Source organism: Ascidiella aspersa, chromosome 8, assembly GCF_963924565.1.
Source record: "Ascidiella aspersa chromosome 8, kaAscAspe10.2, whole genome shotgun sequence".
Lineage (NCBI taxonomy): Eukaryota > Metazoa > Chordata > Ascidiacea > Phlebobranchia > Ascidiidae > Ascidiella > Ascidiella aspersa.
The window spans coordinates 12047866-12070899 of record NC_139454.1 but is presented as its reverse complement, the minus strand read 5'-3'; the positions used below and the strand labels follow the sequence as shown (position 1 = coordinate 12070899).

General features: G+C 39.0%; 1 protein-coding gene across 1 annotated transcript in view; it reads left to right on the top strand.

The window, feature by feature from the left end:
• The window catches only part of LOC146136149 (uncharacterized), a 28732-nt gene extending 5698 nt beyond the window's left edge, over positions 1 to 23034 (top strand). The window contains exons 10-43 of the mRNA XM_083395062.1: positions 220 to 292; positions 591 to 692; positions 1309 to 1475; positions 2105 to 2202; positions 2435 to 2535; positions 2736 to 2912; positions 3574 to 3703; positions 6768 to 6936; positions 7395 to 7470; positions 8223 to 8327; positions 8523 to 8590; positions 9014 to 9160; positions 9670 to 9766; positions 10041 to 10100; positions 10463 to 10599; positions 10966 to 11066; positions 11650 to 11719; positions 11899 to 11956; positions 12034 to 12083; positions 12424 to 12477; positions 12855 to 13002; positions 13612 to 13754; positions 14425 to 14525; positions 15697 to 15856; positions 16329 to 16440; positions 16935 to 17122; positions 17286 to 17457; positions 17853 to 17994; positions 18458 to 18542; positions 19094 to 19268; positions 19761 to 19872; positions 20370 to 20509; positions 21055 to 21220; positions 21912 to 23034. Of these exons, the coding sequence (XP_083251188.1) occupies positions 220 to 292; positions 591 to 692; positions 1309 to 1475; positions 2105 to 2202; positions 2435 to 2535; positions 2736 to 2912; positions 3574 to 3703; positions 6768 to 6936; positions 7395 to 7470; positions 8223 to 8327; positions 8523 to 8590; positions 9014 to 9160; positions 9670 to 9766; positions 10041 to 10100; positions 10463 to 10599; positions 10966 to 11066; positions 11650 to 11719; positions 11899 to 11956; positions 12034 to 12083; positions 12424 to 12477; positions 12855 to 13002; positions 13612 to 13754; positions 14425 to 14525; positions 15697 to 15856; positions 16329 to 16440; positions 16935 to 17122; positions 17286 to 17457; positions 17853 to 17994; positions 18458 to 18542; positions 19094 to 19268; positions 19761 to 19872; positions 20370 to 20509; positions 21055 to 21220; positions 21912 to 22149 (4122 nt within the window). The 3' untranslated portion in view covers positions 22150 to 23034. The remainder of the gene's footprint in view (positions 1 to 219; positions 293 to 590; positions 693 to 1308; positions 1476 to 2104; positions 2203 to 2434; positions 2536 to 2735; positions 2913 to 3573; positions 3704 to 6767; positions 6937 to 7394; positions 7471 to 8222; positions 8328 to 8522; positions 8591 to 9013; positions 9161 to 9669; positions 9767 to 10040; positions 10101 to 10462; positions 10600 to 10965; positions 11067 to 11649; positions 11720 to 11898; positions 11957 to 12033; positions 12084 to 12423; positions 12478 to 12854; positions 13003 to 13611; positions 13755 to 14424; positions 14526 to 15696; positions 15857 to 16328; positions 16441 to 16934; positions 17123 to 17285; positions 17458 to 17852; positions 17995 to 18457; positions 18543 to 19093; positions 19269 to 19760; positions 19873 to 20369; positions 20510 to 21054; positions 21221 to 21911) is intronic.

Sequence of the window (23034 nt, the reverse complement as noted above, 5' to 3'; positions counted from 1 at the left end):
TAAAAAACGTATACCATATATGTTTTGGTAAGGATATTTCTGAACGTTTTTGTGAAATAAATAACACAGTGAATCCCAAACCAAATTTGGGATATTTTTAGATCCTTTAGCGAAACGTTTTCTTATTTAGCTACTTTCTATGGTTGCTGTTTTATATCATGTTTAAATAGGCTGCTATAGTTTTTATTGTTGTGCAAACTGTTTATTTATATTTTTTAGCCCGAAAAGCGAAAATCTCCCATGACCGAAAAACCTGCCCCGAAAACGCCGGAAACCCCATCGCCAATGGAAAGTAAGTAGTTTCGTTATTTCGTTTTTGCCAAAGTTTGTTAGACCGTGTATTACTAGGTTTACTTTGGGTGTGGATCACATTTTACCTAGTCTAGTGTACAATTTTAGGATATTTTCGCGCGGCCTACTAAAGCCTAATAGCTGAGTAAGGTGATTGTGATAACAAATTTAACTCCGGTAAGACCAAAATCACCGCTGGAAAGCATATCAAAATTAGTACGGCACTTGACATGATTTTTTTATGAATGCAATTATGTTTTAAAAACCAAAACATTATCGACTTGTCCTCAATTTTTCAGCCTTACCACCCCCGGTTCCCCCCCGAACCCCCCTTGACGTCATCGACATCTCACCGAAGGTGACCGGCAGCAAAACATTACCCCGCGAAAAGCAGCCACAGGGTAAGTCGCAGCAGGCCTAACTTGGTATACAAATACGTGGATATCGTTTAGTTTACTCAGAAATTGTCTGTAACGTGGAGTTTGGTTTTATCGGACATGTGGTAAATCGTTGCTTGAAAATGTACAACGCGATACCAGAACGTGTCGTCGTGTAGTTATTACTCCAAACGTTGTTTACGAACGATTCCGGTTATAGGTTGATAACCAAATATTACTGGAGGGGCTAATTTCACCCTCATTCATTAAATTTTTATTTTCAACGTCGATTTGGAAAATGAAGAAAGATATATTCGCAACGTTCAAAATGTAACCTACTTTTATATGGTCTTTGATATTCCTATACTACCTCTAACTAAATCCTCCCAACCATTATGCTCCAACCTGTTTTGTGTATTTTATATGTGATATAAAAAAAGAAGCGTTTTCGGATTGAAAAAATATCCTGCGGAAGTTTTTGCAGCGTTGACAATCGTCAACCGCCTTAAAAAAAATTTTCGGTTGAACTAAAATCCGATAGTCTGTCGCTGAGTTTAAACCAATACCACACGCAGCCTGCCAGTTTCATTCTAACGCCTGCTCGCTACTGCACTAAAATCTTTGTTCGAACCATCTTCAGTTCACCACGAGCCCGTCAGCATCAGCCTGGCTTCACCTCGGCCCACCAGCAAGCCCCAGAAGACCGCCACTGTGGCTCCTTTCATCCGACATCCCTCCGTTTCTGACAGAGATCGGCCCCAAGACCTGAAAGAGGAGATACCCCCGCCGAAACCAGAACTCCCTCAGGTTAGAGATGTACGATAATGTCGGACTGGAGCCGACGCCCGATGCCAAGTTACAGTATCGAAACTCGTCCTATACTAGGGTGGTATCGGTACTGACCCCTTTTAAAATTGATACAGAAATTTCAGACTTGATTTGCGATTTAACTCAGCAAGTCTGCCTTGAAAGTGGAATTCATCAAAAAAAATGGTGTAGGTTAATAATAATAGTCATTTAGTTTCGTAACGGATCGAGACACTTTTTGTCCGAATTATCTGGTATCGGTATTGAAACAAAATGATAAGTACGGACTTTCCCCACACCAGATAGAAAGCGAAAACCGAATGTAAGTTTTCTTATTAAGACCTGCCCAGTTGCCATTTTCTGAAATCAGAAAAACAAAACATATGCAATGATTTCAGAAAATGTTATTAATTAAAAAAAAGACATTTTAGAAATACTTTAAGAAAAAACAGTTTTTTTTTTTTTGAAAGATTGTATAATTATTATAATTATAAAAAAAGTCCTGTCCAGTTTTTAATTTTTGTATATATTTTGGTAATATAAAACCTCGTTTTAATTCAACACCTGTTGGATATGTTAGTTTAACAAATACTTCCTGGCTTTCAATTCTAGGCTGATTTGATTTTCAGACGCCAACGTCATCAGCGTCCACGCCAAAATGTGACGTCATGGCCACGTCACCGGCCGAGGCGCGGGAACAAGCCGTGAAGGGAATTGCCGATCTACGGTGAGCGATATGTTTAGGAGGTATAAGGGAAGACATAATATTTTAAGGTTTCAGGATAGAATAGAATAAAATAAAATTTTATACCGATATTAAAACAATTTAACATTTTAAAAATGTTGGAAAGTATGTTTCATAGGTTTTCTTACAATATCGAAATTTGTTTTTTCAACATAAATCGATCAACGTCACAACATCTTGTTAACGGTATATTGTATTTTTGGCATTGGTGCAGACACAACTTAGAGGAGACCATGTCATCGTTACGTAACACCCAATTACGTCACAAAAAGGGAGATGCGTTCGAAAGACGACTTTCCGCCCATTTGGATGGAGGTAGGTTCGCTAACTGATGAAATATCACACTTTTTGTTGCATACCTTTTACTATTATTCGCGATTTTTGTATGACGTGTGCATTTGCTGATATCGTAAAAATGTTGTTACTTATGTATTAAAGCAAAATCAATATGTTTTACCACATTGGTTTGCTTTCAGTTAGGGTATATCTGGAAACGTCCTCTCTCTTTTTTTCAGAATACGACGAAATCGTCGCCAAGCTGCCCGACATCCCGCCTGCCTTAATGAGCTCTAACGCTCTCTGTCGATCGCAAAACAACCTGCTCACGTTCCGCCAGAGTGTGCACGCCAACAGTCCGAAGCTGCACGCCGGCGAAACGCTGGGTCATGACTCGCGCTATAAGTTTGCGCCAGGTGATTTTCTTAAACAGCTGAATATACCAATTGGCAAAATGCATGACTTAGTTTTTCAAGTTCTGGAGCAGTAAATCTTACATTTGTTTTATTACAATTTTGAGAAGTACTTTAATGGATTTCAGTTGCCTCTTTTTCGAAATGTGAAATATTATGTTTTCAATCAATTATTATAAATATATTAGAGCAACTCGTAAAATGTCATAATAATTTGCATTTATCCTTAATTAGTTCTTAGAAATAAAAAGTGTTGCTTCGTTTTTCTTCATTCAAGTTTAAGATAGCCTTTTATATAATTATCTAAATTTCCTCCCTAAATGCTTTAACATTTAAATTGTAATTGCTTAAAACCAATTCACTGTACAGAGGAATATTGGCATTTGTATATTTAACTGGTAAAAAGTCCGAAACGTTTAAATTCTCGTGATAAAAAATGGGAAAAAAACGTATTAGGGTATTACATATGGATCAACGAATGGACCAAATAAAATAAAACCATTGGAATAATTACGTAGATAACCCGTTTTTACTAGTCTGTCGGTTTTTTTTTTAAATCCTGTTGCTCGATTAATTTTGTTTCACCTTATGCAAAATTATATTTATTGTAATTTAAAATGTCTATGAACCAAACGCCCTGTACTATGAATGCTTCCTCGCACAGGTCGCTTTTCTTCGCTACAGCGAACTCGCTCAGCGCGTTACACGACACGCCGCGCCTGGCATGACGTCACCGCCGGTTACGTCAGTGAAGGCGACGCAATCGCTTCACCCGAGGACGGAAACAATGAGACGTGAGTTGAATTTCAAAGCATGTTTTTGCATTAGCTTGTAACAAATTTGTCTAATCATTTATGTATGCATTTTTGCACATTTTCTACACATCGTGTCGATTTACTTTGCTTTGCTAGAAATACAGAACGTCTCTAACTGTTAAAACCTATAGCCTGTATTAGAAAAAATATAAATCAGCGTTGAAACCATCGTGTTACAGTGGCAACCAAAAGCACTTTATGCCTTTTTTCTACTCGTTAATCTATGAAGCTTAAGCAGCCTAATGCATTTAGTGAATCAACATATAGGTATAAGTGTATATTGAAATTAATAGCCGGCGACTTTCTATTACAATTCCGTCCAAGGGTTGACGGATTTTAATAGGCTGGACTAATTATCCGTAGATTTATTGAGCCGATCCATTGTTTTGATTACAGTTTGATTACGGAAAGCAATATTAGTTAAATTAACGCAAGCTTATTGAAATTGTTGCCATTTGTTGCATGCGAATGTAATATATGCGTAACTAAATATTTAAACGCAGACAGGTTGTTATAATTAGACAACCACCTTAAAGAGGTAATCCACTTATTACTTCCAAACACCCGAGAGGCCAGCACTGGATAGTAGTTAAACGGGAAAAGCCTCGCTTAAACCAACACTTTAAACGACGGTGCGGATATAGTGTAGTGTTCATTTCAAATCCCAGCTAAGCGTATACAAGCAAAAGCAATTACCCTGTTGTGCCTCGAGTTTTCTTAGCGGCGATAAGCGCTCGACCTCAATTTGTTTATCGATTTGTTTTCACCTTCGAGCCTTGAGTATGATCTAGGAGCGTTGTTTGTTAAATAGAATGAGCAGCTATTCATGACGAAGGCTTTTGTTTTAACAACAGGTGCAGTTGGCGAGTTTATAGGACATACGATTATGTACAGCGCAGTTTTGTATGTAGAACAATGTCAGTTACAGACGCGTTTTTTCTAGGTTAAAACACCCGGTGTATATTGTACGGCATGATTCTACTTAGACTTTGACCGTTATTCTACAAAATACGTGATTGGTATACTTAACTGTAGATTACCAAATAAATTAGCTATAAATGTTACATAAGTAAAAATACACGACACGTAAACTATTATTTCAGTTTGAGGCATCACAATTTCGTCATTCCCTTCGGTTTCGGTCAGTACAACACAAATTCGTCTTCCTTACCAAAAGCCATTAAAACAACACCAGGCACCAATCAAAATTCGTTATTAGCAATCGATCAAATCGCCAGATAATCCTCTTCGATCGGCCGCCGGAACGATAGTGTGACAAAGCAAAAAAAGTGCGCGTAAGCCAACAGCAGAGCGAGGTGCATTTTTTCGAGCCGCTCTTACGAGGTGCAAGGTCAGATAGTGGCGTAGGTGCCAACTCTGGAGGGACGCTCCCTTGCTACAGCGGTATATGCTCGTGCTTTTTGTTTGGCTCCCGCCGCTCAAATAGGTGCGATGTTTTCACCAGCATTGTTCTGCCGCCGAGTTACGAGGTGGAATATAAGCGGCAACAACACGGAACTGCCTTTGCTGTTCTTGGTTTTATAGCGCAGTCAGATGTAATAGTAAACGTCTGTGTTTGGACCGGTTAGTTAGATGCTATTTGACGAAAGCTTAAACAACCGTAAAGTTCGATTCTTGAAATTACTAGTGAAATAGTTTTCTTAACAACGGCACGGATTATTTGTGTTGATTTTGCTGTGCAGTACAGCTTGACGTGTAACAATAGAGGACACGTACATTAGTTTAGTGGTAGAATACAGTTAATAGTAACAGATGTTTTATCTAGGAAACTAGAAAAAGCAGTTCAATAATAGGTTTTTCGTTTGTTAGACGAGCTGTCATACTAGCAATCCATCAGTATTTTACACCAAGAATAGCACACTTTTGTTTGCTTTTAATCCTTCCAGGGTCAAGATTGGTAGTAAACATCCGGATTTAAAGCCCAGTTATCCCGAGGCCAGTCGCCGTGCAGATCCAGACCTGTACAGCACCCCGGCAATCATTTGTTTAGCCAGCCACGCGATTGTATGTCGCCCGGAAAAGCAACTTCCCAAATCAGGCCATTGTAAGGCGTTCTTGCCGACGACTGCCCGTCGCAGCCGATTGAATCACGGGCAGACGAGTTTATTGTCAGGCGTGTTTGATTGGCCTTTGGCACAAAAGGCCGCTGCCCGTCCAAGCGCGCCTAGGTTTATTTTCTTGCGAGCTCATGTGGATTGGGCGCTGTTTGGCCGTGGCCGCCTTAATGCGGAAGTGATGATAGGTAGATCTGTTGTGAATTGGGCAATTCGCTGCTCGGGGAACTTTTTTGTTCCCGAGGGTCGGGGCTGGTTGACTGAAAAGCAAGTCTGGTTTTATGAAATTGTTTCTCAGCAGTCATGTGCTCAATTCGTACAGAAAAGCTCGTTTTCAAAGCGCAAGTTTTTTTTAGGTTAAGGCGTTGTTTACATTTTCTTTGAGTTTCGATCGCGTAATTGTTTTCTAATGGTTTAAAGTTTAAACCATTGTCAAAGTATGAAAGTTTTGTCAGGGAGAAAACAGTTGAAAATACCACTCGTTAACGAAGTAGGAGTTTAATGCTGGTTCGTTGTAGTTATCAGCTGGCAATTTGCCTAGATTCAGTTGAAAGTTTATTTATGAGTAGCAATAGCATGTCACATTGTATACAAATTTTAAAAACTTCGAAATTTAATTGGAAAATCCTGTTGTTGCTAAGAAAACATCGCAATAGCCGCCGCCCCAAGGAACCCCGATGTAAATTTTACGCCTTTTGTTGAAAGTAGGTTTACGAGTGTCAATCAAAACTAACCCGCACCTGTGTCGCGCCATAGGTTTCTCGCAGGCTTATAAACGTGTTCAGTGATAAAATCTTAAAATGTTTCGTTTGTTATAAAACTTTTACTTTTTAGCCTCTCGAAATAAAGTGCGCTCTTATTATGATTCCCAAGTTTTACACAGCTTTTATGGACCTATACTTTACAGTTCCTGTAGTATAGTAGTAAAATAACTGTAACGCAATTATTTGTCAACGCCCCCCGTCTAGTTTTGATGACGCCAGCAGTTTGAGCAGCTGTGACATCAGCGAATGCATAGCTGACGTCAGCACCGACGAATTTTCGTCCGCGCAAAACTCGCCGTTCCACAAGGCTCCAAACGGCATCAAGTCTGTATCGGAATCCTCTTCAAGGTTGGACGACGACCTCACCAACATGGTACGTTTCCCAACGATGAAAAACACGAAAAGCGCGTGGTTAATTTTTTTTAATATAACACACTATACTGACCACATTTATGCCGTTTTGGTTTGCTGCTCCGATCTGTTTAGAAGCGTTTTGGGGTTACGAAGCTCGGCTTTACTCCTAGAATTTATAAATCCTTTTCAAGACCACTGTATCGTGTCACACTGTCTTTCTCTTAAGGTTAGGCCTCGCTCAAACGTCATTTGGCGTTCCCTGTGTTATTTGAAGGGTGATATGATCTAATCTCAGGTTATTTTTATGATATGATTTGGTGATTTTACCTCAGAAGTTATACTGTCATTAGAATGACGGTTTAAGACATTCGGTTGATTTGTGTTAATTTAATTATTAAAACTATCTCTGTCGATCGATTGTGAAACAGGGCGCAGAAATAGCGTCGATGAATCTCATTTATTTATAATTTACTATAGGCGGTCGAAGGCAGCGGAAAAGCGCCCAAGTTCGGCAAGAAGAAGGGAATCGGCAAACCTCCTTCAGGAAAAGCAGGTGATGCTCGGTGGCGGATTAGACCTGCCTGTTGACCTGCTTGCATTTCGTTGCTGCTTTGAGTATCTCGTCAAGTAGCTCAACTATTCATTTTATTTACCACGCCTTAACGTTTGTTATTTCGAATTATTACTGTTCCAATCGAAACAAATGACCTTCTGACTTGGGATTTTATTTCAGATGTCTTTCAATTAGTTTTGTAATTGAAGAATATATACAAACAAATGTCCGATACATAGCATCTTATTCTAATATCAAATCAATACCCAAAATTTTGAACAAAAGAATCTGACCAAATTTAACAGCAGTGTTTGCTGTGATACCAAATGTCATTCTAACTATAGGCAAAAACATACATTACACTGAATTGTTTTTAGGTTATTGAGCCAAACTTTGCTAAAGCATTGGGAATTTTAGTTACCTCCAGTTGTTACGTACTATATTTTTTGATAAATTTTCCTAACAAGATAGAAAGCGGTGCTAAATTTTCCTTAATCACTGAAATCCTACTTAAATTTTCCGATCGACAACGATACCATCATAGTATCGGACGGTACGGACATTATGGATAGTACGACTTGGCATTAGGTATCGTCTCCATCCGTTATTATTATACATCACTATGGAGCATTTCGACAAATTTTTATATTTGATAATACATTTAGTTAGAACGCTAGACCGCCTAAAATCACCTAAAGCAAAAGTCTGTGCAAGAGAACTTCACTGTTTACAAATGGTGTATTTTTGCTCAGGTTTGAAAGCGCCCGGCTCTAGCGTGGTTGGGAGCAGGTTGGCTTGCAACACTATTTCACAAAGTCCAACAAACAACTACGGGAGTCCGCTGCAGAGCATTGCAGGTATACTAGTCGTTACAATAAAATAGTTTCTTCTACGTTTGTCTATCATCTAAAATTAGAAAAAGCATCTTGAAGCACTTGTGATATTCGTGCTGTACAAATCTTAAGATGACTTAAATGTGTTTATCTGTTTTACGTTGCGTCGCATACTGTGCATTTATGCGCTGTGTCTTATAATCGTATTCTACATTTTAGGCCAGAGGGGTACGTTGGCCTATCGAAGCTTGCCAAGACCAAGCAAAGCAAGATTTCACGACGATAAGGTAGTAAGTCTTAATTAAAACTTCCCAACGTTCAACATTTTTCACGATGCTGAAAAATATATTTATAGCTTTAGATTGATCGAAGCTAAACATGTCGCCTAATAGCCTATTCTTTTTACGCAAGCGGTTTTATAACCTCTTACATCATCATCATTAACTTGAATAGTGTGTACTTAGCCTAAAGCATTGTAGGGTCGTTTTTGTTAAGAAAGGAACGTTTTCAATTGACTTTACGCCCATATGATTTTTAAATTTTATGAGAATAGGCGTGTATTAGAACAAACCAACAACTTAACCGTTTAGTTTGATTTTGCAGAGTTTAAACCAGATCTATATATTTTACTGTTATAATGCCAATTATTTTGCCCTTTTTTACTTAAGATTTAAACCCTAAATTAATACTGCCAGTTTTTTTCCTTTCAGCCATCCCAAGCCAAATCAAAGCTGGACCTGTCCGCGGAAAAGGCCGCAACGTCCACGTTTAAGCGCTCGCCGTCTTTGCAAAAGCTGCTGAGTCTGCAGTCCAAGCCCAAACAGCAACAGCAACAACAGCCGCTGGCTCCAGAACAGGTTATTTGAGCTGTTTACACCGTTAGCAAACTTTGGGATATTTGTCTAATTACTAAATTGTTATGAGACACCCTTGAGCCGTGGGATGATGCATAAATTCCTACTGATAACCCTTTGCGAAAAACGAAGTGTGTCTTTAATTTTTTTTGGCGACTGGTTAGCGAGCAGGTACCTTCAGATTTTTCGTGTAAACGTATTTGATTGGTTACGACGTTATGAAAAGCCTTTTTCATCCTAGGCTATGTTTAAAAGTCTTAAAAGCTTAACAATTAAGTAGAACAGCGGGATAACATATGAACCTGTAAAACATCATCTTTCAACGCCTAAAATTCCTATAGCCAACTTTTTGTAATGCGTTTCATCGTTTAGATTGCTTCGAGAAATATAATTTGATTCACTTTTGCTAATAATGAAATGTATCTTTCCAATATAATCGTTTATCGAAAAAACGATACTCCCTAATTTTTGCGGTTACGATTTATATAATGTAGCCCATTTTTACTTTCTAGGAACCGATGACGTCATCCGAACCACCCGCGTTTGTTTACACGAACCCAAATGTGACGTCACCAACCTCAACCACCTTGTCGCTGTCGACCTTTTCGTGTAAGTTTCGTGTTTGTTTGTTTTTTGTGACAAACGCAATGATATGCGCCCAACATTGGAAACAGTTGAATGCAAGGCTCTAATGAGCTGTTTATTGTAATATTTTGAAAATGATTAATTCTAAACCTGGACAGATGTTATTTCTCAGTTACCCTTATCAATAACCTGCCATAGTCGCGCCGGAAAGCCTCACTTCTGAAAAAGCAATAAATATGAGCCTCGACTTTTCTCTCAAGCGAAACCGACCGTCACTATTTCGTGTTCGTTTTTTTAGCAAAATCGTCTCCCCTAAAATACGACAGGAGTCAGTACAACAGCCTGGGAAGACGAAAAGGTACGTAAATACATTGCTACTGTATTTTTTATTTTTTTTTGTTGCAAGTTCTAATATAATAAGTACATGTTTATATCTTATGATGTCAGGGTCATGTTTTTCAAAATGCTATGTTTGTTTACTTTTTGGTTTGAGCTTACAAAGCTATTGGTTGGACGTTTTCAGATTTTTCAAATTAGTGGATTTGTTTTAGTAAAATATTTTTATTTTTAACATTCTGATTGTTTTTATCATGTCAATAACCTGAAGTGCATGGCTTTTCAAATCAATAGCTTTAAACGCCTTTATCAGACTCTCTCCATAACTAACGTCCTTCCTTGTACGGGCCGCAGTTTTTTACAACGCCGATTTTCCCGCTACAGGTTCGTCTCCTCGCGCCGACCACTCCTCCTCCTCCTCCCCACTCTCCTACATGAGCCTCCCGCGCAAACCACGTGCCACGTCCAGCCAATCAGAGTCGCCCAAACCGCCCCTCTCCTCCCTTAACAGCTCCTACATGGTAAGTTGGGCAAAACTCGGTTAAGATTTTTATCCTATGTGGTAGGATTAACTCGCTCAGCAGTTATTACGCTGTTCACCTGGCATACCGCACCGATTTTAAAATTAAGGATTTTTAGAAAAATATGGTAAAATATATCAGATGGAAACTGCAGCTCGAAAGTTCACCGTCGGATAATCAAACTAATAAACTGAGTTGAGTTTTTGAGGAACATTGTTCTAAATCTAAAATGTAAATCAATCAAGTTTAAATCTAGTTTGGTAAATGTTTCAGGGTCATTTTGTTATTTAGCGCTATATCGCAATAACAACTTGTCTTAGTATAGGTTCAAAGTTTACTGAATATAAAATTTTGTCGCTTTTGCAGAGCATGAATTTGCTGACGACCCCGTCCCTCTACTTGGACGAAACCTCGTCCATTCACGAAACGGACGAACTTTTCAAGGAGGGAAATCGCCTCTCGTATCGGTCAGTTGTGATATCCTAAAACATGTTGTGCTCCTAGAGTATTTACAATCGTTTTAAAGTTTACTTTATCGTCGTGAGAATAGTTTTTACCATTGTTACTAACTTGCTGTGTACTATACACAGCAGATCTCTAGTCAGTGTTGTTGAGGTCCAATATTTTGTAACACAACGAACGTCTGATTCAGTCGTTGGTAAAATAAGGTACATTTTTAATAAATATCAAGGCAAGTCCGTGTGACGTTATTGATTATATTGTGTCCAAGTCAACTGATTTAAAAGGTCCAAGTCAACTGGTTTAATTTAATGAATTAAAACTTTTATATTTACAATTGTTAATTCTATTTCATTCGGAGCCATGTTTCAACGATTTAAGTCATTCAAGTAATTTTGCCCCAAACAAGTCGATTCAGGTAATTTCTATATAGTGACTTAATTCTGTTTAAGTAAAAGCAGTCATTACAACAACATCGGAAGTGATTTTTCAGCAGCTTCATATGTTATAGTAACGTTTTTTCAAAGAAACTACTGTAGCTTGGAGTAAACTAAACACTAAACACTAAATCTAATTTGTTGTACCTTATAGCGGCGACGTGAGCGACTGGCCGCTACCGACCCTTCACTCATCCGATGTGGCCGCCTCTAGCCCAAACGTTGTAAGTAGTTTGCGAAACTTGAGATAATTTGTATACATGTGTTAAGCCATACTCGTTATTTTTTCTTCTTATAAGCCAGATTGTATGAGCGTATTTTTATGTCCATTCTTCCACCAACCATTTTCCAACAAGCGCATACTTATATAATGTGAATTATACTTAAATGTCAATCGTTTTAGGCCCGATCTACTAAATCAGTCAGCCAGTCGACGCACAGTCTTCAACAGCAACGAAAAAGTAAGTTAACGTCGCCTTAGAATGCTTTTTTGGTCAGTTACCTTTGCGGATAATAACATCGTTTCGTATATTTGCAGGCGGAAGGTCCCAGTCGCTAATGGCTTCAACTCCATCTTTGCTCTCATCGGTAAGATTATTCACTTGCGTTTTTCTATTTGTTTTTTCATGTAGTTGTGTGGCAGTTTGTATTTTATGTTTTATAGAGGCCAACTCGCTCAGCGAAACCCAGTCATTTGTGAACGTATTATGCATAAAAACTTTAAACGCTTAACACCTTGGGTTGAAGATTTAACAGTTTGCAGCATACGTTTAACAGTATAGAATATGTTTACGTAAACTGGGTATCATCTAATTCGCTTTGACGTTTTCACTTTGCAAAAAGGTGCTCAGCGTAACAATATCTGATTTAAAAGTGAATCCATATATCATATATACCTGTCATCTTACCTGTGTGTTGTCTTTTACAGCAACCGACAAAAAATGGGGACCCCGTGGATATTCACAGTCAACTGAACACCAGCGTAAGTTTATTTTGTTTTTATATAAGTTTTTATAATTTTTTTTTTTTTGACCAAGTACTGCTTCAAAAATATAAATTATTTTGCTAAGTAATCATAGTTACTACTTCTTTGTTGTTATTTTCTTGACTTTTTTCCTTTGTTTGGATATTCAACATTACTTTATGCCTTTTCGTCATCGAACTTCAACAAAACAAAAATGTTATACAGCGACAAAAAAATTTGAGAAAAACATGTGCAGTAAGCAAAAATCAGAAACAGTGCTGCAGCGAAACAAGTAAGAAAAGGTACTTTCGTGGAAGAAAACAAAAACAAAATTGTCATGCGAGGCTCTGGCAGCTTTGATCGCTAACTTACCTCGCGTTTGACCTTCAATCCAGGCCAAGGTCGTTTCCGCCTTCGAGGAAAGCCTTTCGACGATGAACTGCCGCTTGAGGGAGCTGTCGGTGTCGGCCGAGCAGAAGGACTCAGAGCTCCAGGAACTCCGAGCCACGATCGAGTCTCTCAAACACAGCCAGTCGCCCGATGGTAAGAATGACAACCTTCGTAGTTTTGCTGAAAGATACACATTACACACACATATGTGTGCTTACAACTGTGATCTAGCCCTTCTGAAGCTGCTTTTTAACCAACGAATGCGGCTGACGTATCAATAGTACACCGAAAGCCAGCCATCGCAGATTAACCTAATTTGTTAATCAATGATACACACAAATGGTAGTGCGGCGGTCCCCGATATGGCTGCAGGTCGTGAGTTCAAACCTTACTGCAGGCTAGTTGTTTTTAGAACCTTACTGCAAGCTGCTTGTTTTTGCATCATTGATCGACAGATTCGATTAATCTGCGACGGCTTTTGGTGTAGTATTATATTCTTGACTATGACATGCTCGATAATGACGTATCGTAGCCGATACCTGATTCTTATCAGTATTACTGTGATAATTGTTTTGTTATTTACCGGGTATTTGTATCAGAAGAAAATCAAAAAACTTCTCTGGTAATTGTATTTGTCACAGAATAGTCCAGATTGCGCCAGATAAGCAAGCGCGAGGGCCTTTGTGATTTATCGATTTTGCCGTGTGGCGATATGGTATGTGGCAGAACGCCGTCTGATTGTAATAACTCCTCCTTGTACAGAATGGTCTAGCACCACCACGTCCTCCGCCTCCAAGCTGAAGAAGAAGGCCTCCTGCGGATCGCTGTCCAGCATCAGCTCCAAAGCGAGTGTGTCTTCCATGGGAAGTGGGGAAGACGCGAGAGGAAGGAAGAAAAAGCACTGGGTAAGCGGAGAACGATCGAACTTTACCTGGAACAAGCATTTACTCGCGTATATTTAGTTGCTGATTCATGACTAGTCATTATCACACAGTTTAGTTGGCCAATTTCAAGAGATCTATTAAAAGTACCTTTTAATTTTAAAGGTAGCAGTTTGAACGTTTCGAATGTATTTTTATTCATTTTCAATCAGATGTTGATGAGTAAAGATGTATTCGAAACGTTCAAAATGCTAACTACTTCTGTATGGGGCTTTATCTTCTTACTACGTCTTACTGCAACCTTCAACCATTATGCTCCAAACTTTTAATACGTGTTTAAGTGTAATAACTTTTACGAGGTATGATAACTACCTTAAACCTTATAATAAAATAGTTACAACAGCATTCACCGTTTAAGTCTCGTAATAAAGCGCTGACATTTTGCCTTTGTGAACCTTCAGCAATGTTGGTTACACATATAGGTGCGCTCTGTTTTTTTTATTAAGCCCTTGACATATTTTTAATCCTTTTTCTTTTTTGATTAATAAGCGCGTAAGTTAATGCTGTAACTTTTGTTTTGTGCTTGCTTGTGGAAGGCAAAGGAAACTGGCGACAAGGTGATTGCATTGTTTCTGTGTATTTGCTTCCAGCATTTATTTAGCCTTTTTAACCTAATAGTTTTTTTTTCATATAGTTAAAAGAATCACTGAAAACAGCTTTCGGGAAGAGAAAGTCAAGACCCAACCTCTCCGTTGACCTTGAAGAGGCGGAATTTAATTTAGCGGAAGCGGCAGGGTAAATTGAACAAGACCTCCTTTTTAAAAATGTTTATGTTGTGTTAAAGCAGTGGTTCTCAAACTGGGGTCCGCGAGACAATTTTCTGGGACCGCGAAGCACCTAACAAAAAAATCAACATGACGCTCCTGAAGAAGAAAAAGTTTTGTGCAATAAAATTTTCAGGCAACTTACTTTTCCAAACCAAGCTCATTAGTTGTTCATTAACGTTATTGCACGCTTAAAGTTGAATTGTCCATTGTGACGTCATAGTGTTGCGTTGTGCAGCTAATGAGAATTACGTTTTTACAGCTTGCTGCGCTGCCACTGTGGGCACGGTTTTAAAACTGTTCGTGATTACTAGACTTAAATAAAGCGATTCGTTAATTAGAGGTTAACATAGCTGATAGCAAAGAAGCAAGTGCACCCGTCCCTTTGATACCATTAAAAACAACGTGTTATTTTTAGTTTATTTGTGTATATTTTCAAGGACCGTGAGCAATTAAAAAATTGCTGGTGGACCGTTGCGTAATTTTTTAACAAAAGTTTTAGAACCACTGTGTTAAAGGGATCTATTTATTTTACCAGACAGGTTTTTTTTTGGGGGGGGGGGGAATTTAATGAAAAATTTAAATGAAAAACTCATTTCGCTTTCGCTACACAAGACAAAAATAACAATAATGTAATTGACGATTGTGATAAACGTTTATGATTAGTCTAAAGCAGTGATTTTTTTTGCTTTGCGTGGACCAGGGTAGGCAAGACATTTTTAGAGATGACGTCAGAAATTGACGTCGCAATACAAAAATACTTCATAGGCCTGCTGTTTTCGGTCGAAAAAAAAAATGTGAAAGTGAGATGGAGTCGAAATACATTCAGTGCACAAACGTTTTATTTTTTATTAACCCTTTTCTTTAAAAAGTTGATTTCTGTTTAAATATAGTCTAATATTTCAGTTAGATCCTCATGGACGCCCTAACACTAACTGCATATTCCCAAGGGGTCCATGGACCCCTATTTAAGAACCCCTGGTCTAAAGACTCTTTTTTTTTCTAAAACGATATCAATAATCACTCAGCAGAAAGATGCGTTTGTCGTATATGCGCGCATTCGCTATTCCACGCCATATAGTTTCGCACAGTTTCAACCGCCTAACACCCTAAGTAACCATCTTGTTCTCTTTCTCCTTTAGAGCGGGGTCTGGGGGATCAGGAGCGGTGGAGTCCGACGTGGTCGCCAAGCTGAAGGAGGAACTACTCCAGAAGGAGCGGAAGTTGACCGACATCCGCCTGGAGGCTCTCACCTCCCAACATCAGCTGCATCAGATGCAGGACGCAATGCAGAAGATGAGGGTAAGCAATATCTGTCCATGTTTCTCTTTTGGTCAATTGTTCTGATGATATTACGGGTTCGAGGTTGCCATCTGAGCAAAGCATTTTTTGAAAGCAAGAAACTTTCAACAGAAACGAAAAGCTTTTTTAAGAAACTGTTGAATGGAATATATCTACTTTTGTATCAATTTTAACATAGCTCGTTTGCAATGCGCGTTTAAACGTACACTGATTGCTTACTTATATCCTAAATAAACTACCTCAAACCCCCAAAATTATCCCAACTCAAGCCTTAAACGCTAGATTGCCCGGTAAACTGGCGAAACCCCAACCCCGAACCGTAAAAACACGAGATCCAAAATCAACTTTTACTTCTGTATTTTACACAAGCATTGTAAGTTGTATTTTGTTTAATCCTTTTCACGATCCACGTTTTATTTCCGTTAGGGTATTCAAGTTACACATAACTACATCATTTTCTTCCCTCAAACAGACGGAAATGGACAACCTTCGCTCAGAGAACGAGCGCCTGAGTCGTCTTGGTCTGTCGACGATGTCCCTTCGCTCAGTCAGCTCTGTGTCCAGGAGTATGGCAAGTCTCGCTGGTAAATGGCCACATTCTTTAACGTTTTTTGTGAAAACGCGCAACTAGAATTTATCTGAATCAGCATTTACTTTTTTGTGTAACAACTTATCTAAATAAATCCCTTCGTGCGTTTTATTGTTAATCGGCTTAAAACTTTTAGTTAACCATTTTGATTTAAAGGATTCTATGAACTTGTCCTGTTTATTTGTTTGTTTTCTCAGCCTTGTGTTGTTGAATTGCAGCGAAGTTTCTTAATCGTCCCATATAAACTGTCTTTTCTCAAAACACAAAAACCTATTTGTCGTCCTCAAGTCATGTTTGCTCGCTTGTCGTTTTTTACTCGGATCTCTAAGTTTAAAGGACTTTTTAAACTGACCAAAAATTCTCAAATTGCCCCATGCTTCCTTTTTTTTCGATTTAGTTATTTTTGTTTAACGAATTGATTTATCGCCAAACGCGTTGTTTTCTACAGATTGTTGTAGAATTAATATTCATTAATATTCTCTTTTTCAGGATCCCAGTTCAGCCTGAACCGCGACATGACCTCTATTCGCCTCCTGGTGACCTTGAACTTCCCCCAGCAGATGGTGCACGACGACTTTGACGGCACCTTTCCCAGCAGCGTCACAATAGGCGCCTGTTACGTCACCAGGTCGGTCACGTGGAAAGAATTGGACGGCAAAGTCAGACAAGCGTTTTCGGTGAGTGTATACGATTTGTTTTACGGATCGACAACGTATTTGTTGACTTTATACTAAAAAATGTATGTTAATAAACGTACTATTTTTTTATGGTAATGAAAACACTAATAAAAAGAAGTCGAATAAATTTAACTTTAACGGTACTTTTTCTGACGCCTTTTAGGAGTACTGCGAGAAGATCGACCCAGTCGACTGCCTCGGCTTGGACTCGGGAATTGTGACGTCATACACAGTGGGCGAAGTGACGCGCGACGTGGGCGTTGGTGGATCCCCGGAGCTGTTACCGTGTGGGTACATTGTCGGGAACGTGGACAGTGTTTCCTTGGAGATATCAGGTTCGTGAAGCGTGGTTTGCCGTTGTTTGACTATTTAGGAACTGCACGAATGGGTTTTCATGGCACTAAACTGACTTAATATCTATAATCGTGAATTTACTTGTTCGGTAATATGAGATGCAATAAAACGCAAATTGTTGAAATTTTAGAGTTAGTTTAAAAATTGCTACAATGTAACGAACTGAACCGGAACTTTATGATACAATGGCTAAAAATGGGTTAGCTAACTCTGTGCGGATCACATAAACAGGGCCTGGCCCGCTGGCCGTTTGTTGCACGGCCTTGGTTCAGGAGAAAAACGATTCTAATTCGGCATAACAGATTTGCGTGAAAAAAGGCCGAATCGCCCAAAAGGTGTTTTTCCTAACGTTCAAAATTATCTTTCTTTCGCGCAGACACCTTCTCGGTGGAGATGATGGCGCTCGAAATGCTGACGAGTCGAGAAACGATCCAGCGATATTGTCGCCTACTTCTAGACCACGGCAGGGTAATGCTGAGCGGACCTGCTGGCACAGGGAAGACCACACTCGCCAAGAGGTACTGTTTTACAACTAATTGCTTAAAAAAAGGAATTGGCGTTGGCCCTAAAAGAAGAATAACATTTTTTGCGGATTTTCTAGTGGGTCAATTAATTGTCGCACATTGCGGATATGCTGTAACAATTTGATTTACCTTTTCGTATGATGTTTTCAAGTTTAGCTAGCAACAATTTGATTTACCCTTTCTCTTGATTTTTAAGTTTAGCCCGTTGAAATTTTGGCCTTTGATGTGCTCAATCTGTAGTATTCTAACGGGCTGCCATAAAATAGCATTGGGTGTTTTATAAGGCAACGTTGTGATAATTAAAAAGGTTAATTTTATCCGTGCGTGTGCCGACACACAATTGCTTATAGAGTCAGTTTTGTCAAATTGTTGGCACCAGAGTCGACTTGCTTTAGAAATATTACTACGAATGCTGAAACCTAGGCCTAGCTGTATAACGCATTTTGTTGTCTAACAGATTGGCCGAGCACATCGTCAGGAAAGTTGCCAAGCGAGGCAAGGACTCGATCGTTTATCTCGATCTCAAGCACAGAAACGAAAACGTGAGTAGTTTTTGCAATGTGAACAATTTGAATCACGACGCGTTCTGCAATATATTTTATATAGAATAGGCACATGAGGATTAAAAAAATGATGTTTAAAGATTATTGTTCGTAACTGAAAACCTTTTTTTTATGAAAAATGAATTTAAACCCCAATTCAAGAAGCGTTTTTCAATGGTGCGGCTTCTACGGAAAACCAAATAACTGGCATCCTTTTCTCTAATGACGTTCTGTTTTATAAAACTTACAAGAAAGAACTTACTGTCAATTTTTTGTTCTTACTTATGTGTTGATGTAACACGTGGCACAGATGTTGCCTTGTGTGCCAGTTTGAGTTTGTAAAAATTAAACAAAAACAGTAAACACCTTCAGATAAACATTGAAATGAGGTCCGATTTTATCTCAATATATAAACTAGTAAACATTTTTGTCAATTCAGTGCTCCATATATTTTCAGACAGATTTTTAATTTTTTAATTTGGCAAACGGCTGTATTGCCACACAATCGATAAACTTTTAATCTTGACACAAACAAATTTTAATTTTTCCAGGAAATCCGGGAGTACCTTCTCCGCCTGACCGAGGACTGCAGCAAGCCAGAGAGTTGCGCCCGGGAAATCCCCGTCGTCCTCGTCCTGGACGACCTTCAGCGCTCCTCGTCGCTAGGTGACGCCTTCCACACTCTGCTCACAGCCGCCGCCCATTCCCAGCTGCCATACCTAATCGGTAAATCGACAATCGATTACTATTATATCTCCTCTTTGAAACTGCTTGCATTGAGGCGTTAAAACAGTAAAGAATTAGGTTTAGAGTGCGGTACCTTTGGTTTAGGAAGTGGATAAGTGTTTTTTTTTTAAAGTATAGTAGTTGTACTCAAGACATTCTAATATTGCCCCAGTATTGTGAAGGCATATTTGTTATATTAGATATTAATTTTTTCAATTGTTTTGGTTTTTGACAATAGTTAAAAAATACCGCGTTTTTTCCTATTTTACTGGATCACAAATATTTTTTTTTTTTATATTTAACTTTAATTAAGTTTTTATTTTATATTCCTCAACAGTGTTCACGCAAAATAAGAAAATCAAAAGTAAAGTAAGACAAATAGTGGTGAAAGAAATATTAAAAGTAAAGTAAAAATACTTAATGGACAGACGATATGTTTTTTTAGGTTCCATAAAAATGTAGTTTGGAGCCGTTTTTTTTTTATTACCCCAGGCGTTGTCCAGCAGAACCAGGGCCCCAACCTGGAGTTGCACCAGGAGTTTCGCTGGATCCTGTGTTCGAACCACGTACCCCCGGTATCCGAGTACCTCCAGCGACACCTAAGGTAAACCCATATCCAAATTACCAGGCCATATGTTTGTGGCAAATCGCACGAGTTGAACATTATTTTTCACCAGACGTAAAAATAGTCGAGCAAGGTTTTATATGTGACACTTGGTGAAAAATATGTTAAGTAACTGTTACGGTAATTTAATCCAATAATGTTTTCGCGCTGCTGTTAAGAATTACAGTAGTGTGTGAGTAAAACTTTTGTCGCACCAATTTTTTTTAATTCTTTTTTGACAATTGGTTTTCATGCAAGGCCCTTGGTCGCTTAGACGCTAAACCCCAAGCAGACATTTAATGTAAAATTGATTGTTGCTTATTTACTGTTTTTATATAAATAGTGAAAAGATTAATACCAGTATCCTAAATGAACGGTAAAACGAGGGTAAGCCTACTCTAAATAAAGGTATAAAAAAAAGAAAGTGAGCTGATGTGTAAATGCGCCTTGCGCCACCAATCGACGTATAACCATTAACCATTCAATTTTTTCGAAAGGAAATCTCTCCACGTGTGGGAGACGAAAAGCAAGTGTGAGGCCGAGGATACGATGCTGCGATTGGTCAGTTGGCTGCCCACGTGTTGGAAGCAGATTAACGGCTGCATCGAGTCGCAAAACTCCGCTGACGTCACAATCGGTGAGTTGGACCACCCGTTAGCGCAGTGTTTCTCAAACCATGAGTCGCGACCCAAAATTGGGTCGCCATTAGATTTGGTTGGGTCGCCGAATGTAGTACATTTATATGGTTAGATTTATTAAGATTGGCTCTATAATCAATATTTATAAAATACTTGAGAAAATTGCAGCAGTAACACTAATACATTGCGCATATAATTAAATCGGAACTAATACGTTGTGATTTCCTATGTTTTCAAAGTTTCGCTAACAAAAGCTAAGAGAAGACTATAGGGTCGCCAAGATTTCAAAATATCTAAAAAGTTGAAAATGTTGCTAAAATATGGAACGAAATTGTACAGTTTCATTTTTTAATTTCACCCTGCCTGTTATTCAGTAAAACTTGCTGCCTCATGTTTTTCAATTACGCTAAAGCTTTATCTATAACTGTGATCCTCGTATTTTATTTCCGTAAAAAATCATCAAAAATCTTTTAAAGTGTGTAATAAGTTTCTGAAAGAAACACGTCTGTGTTTCAAAGTTCTAATTAACGGAATTTTTATCAAGGCCCCCGAATGTTCACCCCGTGCCCGATGGAGCCCCACAGCTCCCTGATCTGGTTCCGTGACCTTTGGAACTTCAGCATCGTGCCTTACGTCATTTCCGCCGTCAAGCAGAGCCGGAAATCGACCGCTGGGGAGTGGGTGGATCCCCTAAACTGGATCAAAGAAAGGTAAGTTGTTCTGTTGTTTCAGAAAATACTGTTAGCCACTAGGTCAGTGGTTCTCGGCCGGGGTGCCATTTATAATACTCAAGGGTGCCGAGAGATATTTCAGATCTTTCAGAATCTGATTTTTGTCCAACTCCTACAACTTCTTGTGGAACATCAGAGTGCAATGAATCCAATTATAACTTCCTACGTTGTGTGAGTTGATGTGTGTTGACCCAGTTCTGTTTATTGTGACATTCTAGTGAATTACCTAAGGACAAATCTTGTAGGGGTGCCGCAATCTATTTATTATTCCTGAGGGGTGCCGCTGGCTATAAAAGGCCGAGAAACACTGTACTAGATTACCACTTGTTTTTTCGACTTGAAAATAACAATTTAAAGTTTTGACTCGGTCGTAACAAATTTATCTCTTCAGTTTAAAACTCAACAAAGGGTGAAGCTTAAGCTTAAACGCATTAGTTTGACAGGATCACAAAACTTCTCGCTTTTTAATAAAATGTCTATCTCTTGTGTGCTTGATTCTGTGTTTAACATATTTTTTTGTATTTTGAGATAAACTTTTCTAACATAAGTAAGATATAAAACTTTTTGAGTGAAAATTTTACTGCAGATTTCTGAATATCCAGAACAAATTTTACGACAAATGTGTTGAATTGTGTTCAATCATACTAAAACACGTTTCTTCGCTTCGCAGTTGGCCCTGGGTCGCCCCCTGCGATCTGACCCCTATTCGCGCCGAGGACGTGGCCCACGACCCCGAGGGTACTTCGACCCCACACGGTGCCCCCAATCAGCCCCAGTCGAGGGGAGATCCCCTCCTTAACATGCTTATGAAGCTGCAGGAGGCGGCGGCGACCAACTACGAGAGCGACACGAGTCACGATGACGCGTTCGAGAGGTCACTCGATCGCGCCCTGGGTGACCTTTCGTGACCCCGTGAACTCTTGACCCGGGTTTTTAGGCAAAACTTGAGTTGATTTCTTTTAAAAGATCGCGAAGAAGGCTTTGAAGGAAAGAGATAAAGGAAAAATCCCGCCTGGCACGATGTTAAGAGTTTGCAGTCAAGTTAAGCGTAGAGTAGTAAAGAAACAAAAATGAGTAGGTATAGGCATTATATTAAACTGATGAAAGCTTTGTTTGAAATGTTACCTATGGGCCTTTGTTGGAATTGGTGTTTGTTTCATTCCTTTCGCTATTGTGTTGGATTTTTTGTTGCCTCGTTGTTTAAACGGCAGTTTCACACCCTTTAGTGTGGTGCCAAATTGTGGGTCATGGCAACGTTTTATTAATTGGTAAAAACGTCCGTTTACCCGATTAAAAGCTGAACCATATAACTTTCTTCAACCTATTCCATGTTTGTGCGAATTACCCAACGATTTTTTAATTTATTTTGTTCATCCGCTTTGACGTACTCGCAATAACGCCACCAGCTTTACCCAATGATGACGTCACGCGTCCGCCATAGCTGCCACGTCACCGTCGCGAAAGCATCTTAATTTTGTGCAGATAATAAAATATTTATGTTTTCCGTTGTGTGCATTTTTCCTTGCTGTCCTTCACTGTTTTTTTTTTTTGCTGTCGTAGTTTACGCCAGTTTTTTTATTCTGATTAAGTGCTTTCCAGTCTTTTGTTTCGCGCGCGCCACAACTGCCCCGCTTTTATTATTCGATTTTACGTAATCTCTACTCGTTCTTTGATTAACATCTGGCCTAAACTTTTAGCTGTTTTTTTTTTACTCTTCTTTGTGCGACACGCTTGGGACCGCTGCTTTTTTCTCTTTTTCGCGGTGCGAGGTTTCGCTTTTTGTGCGATTTTCT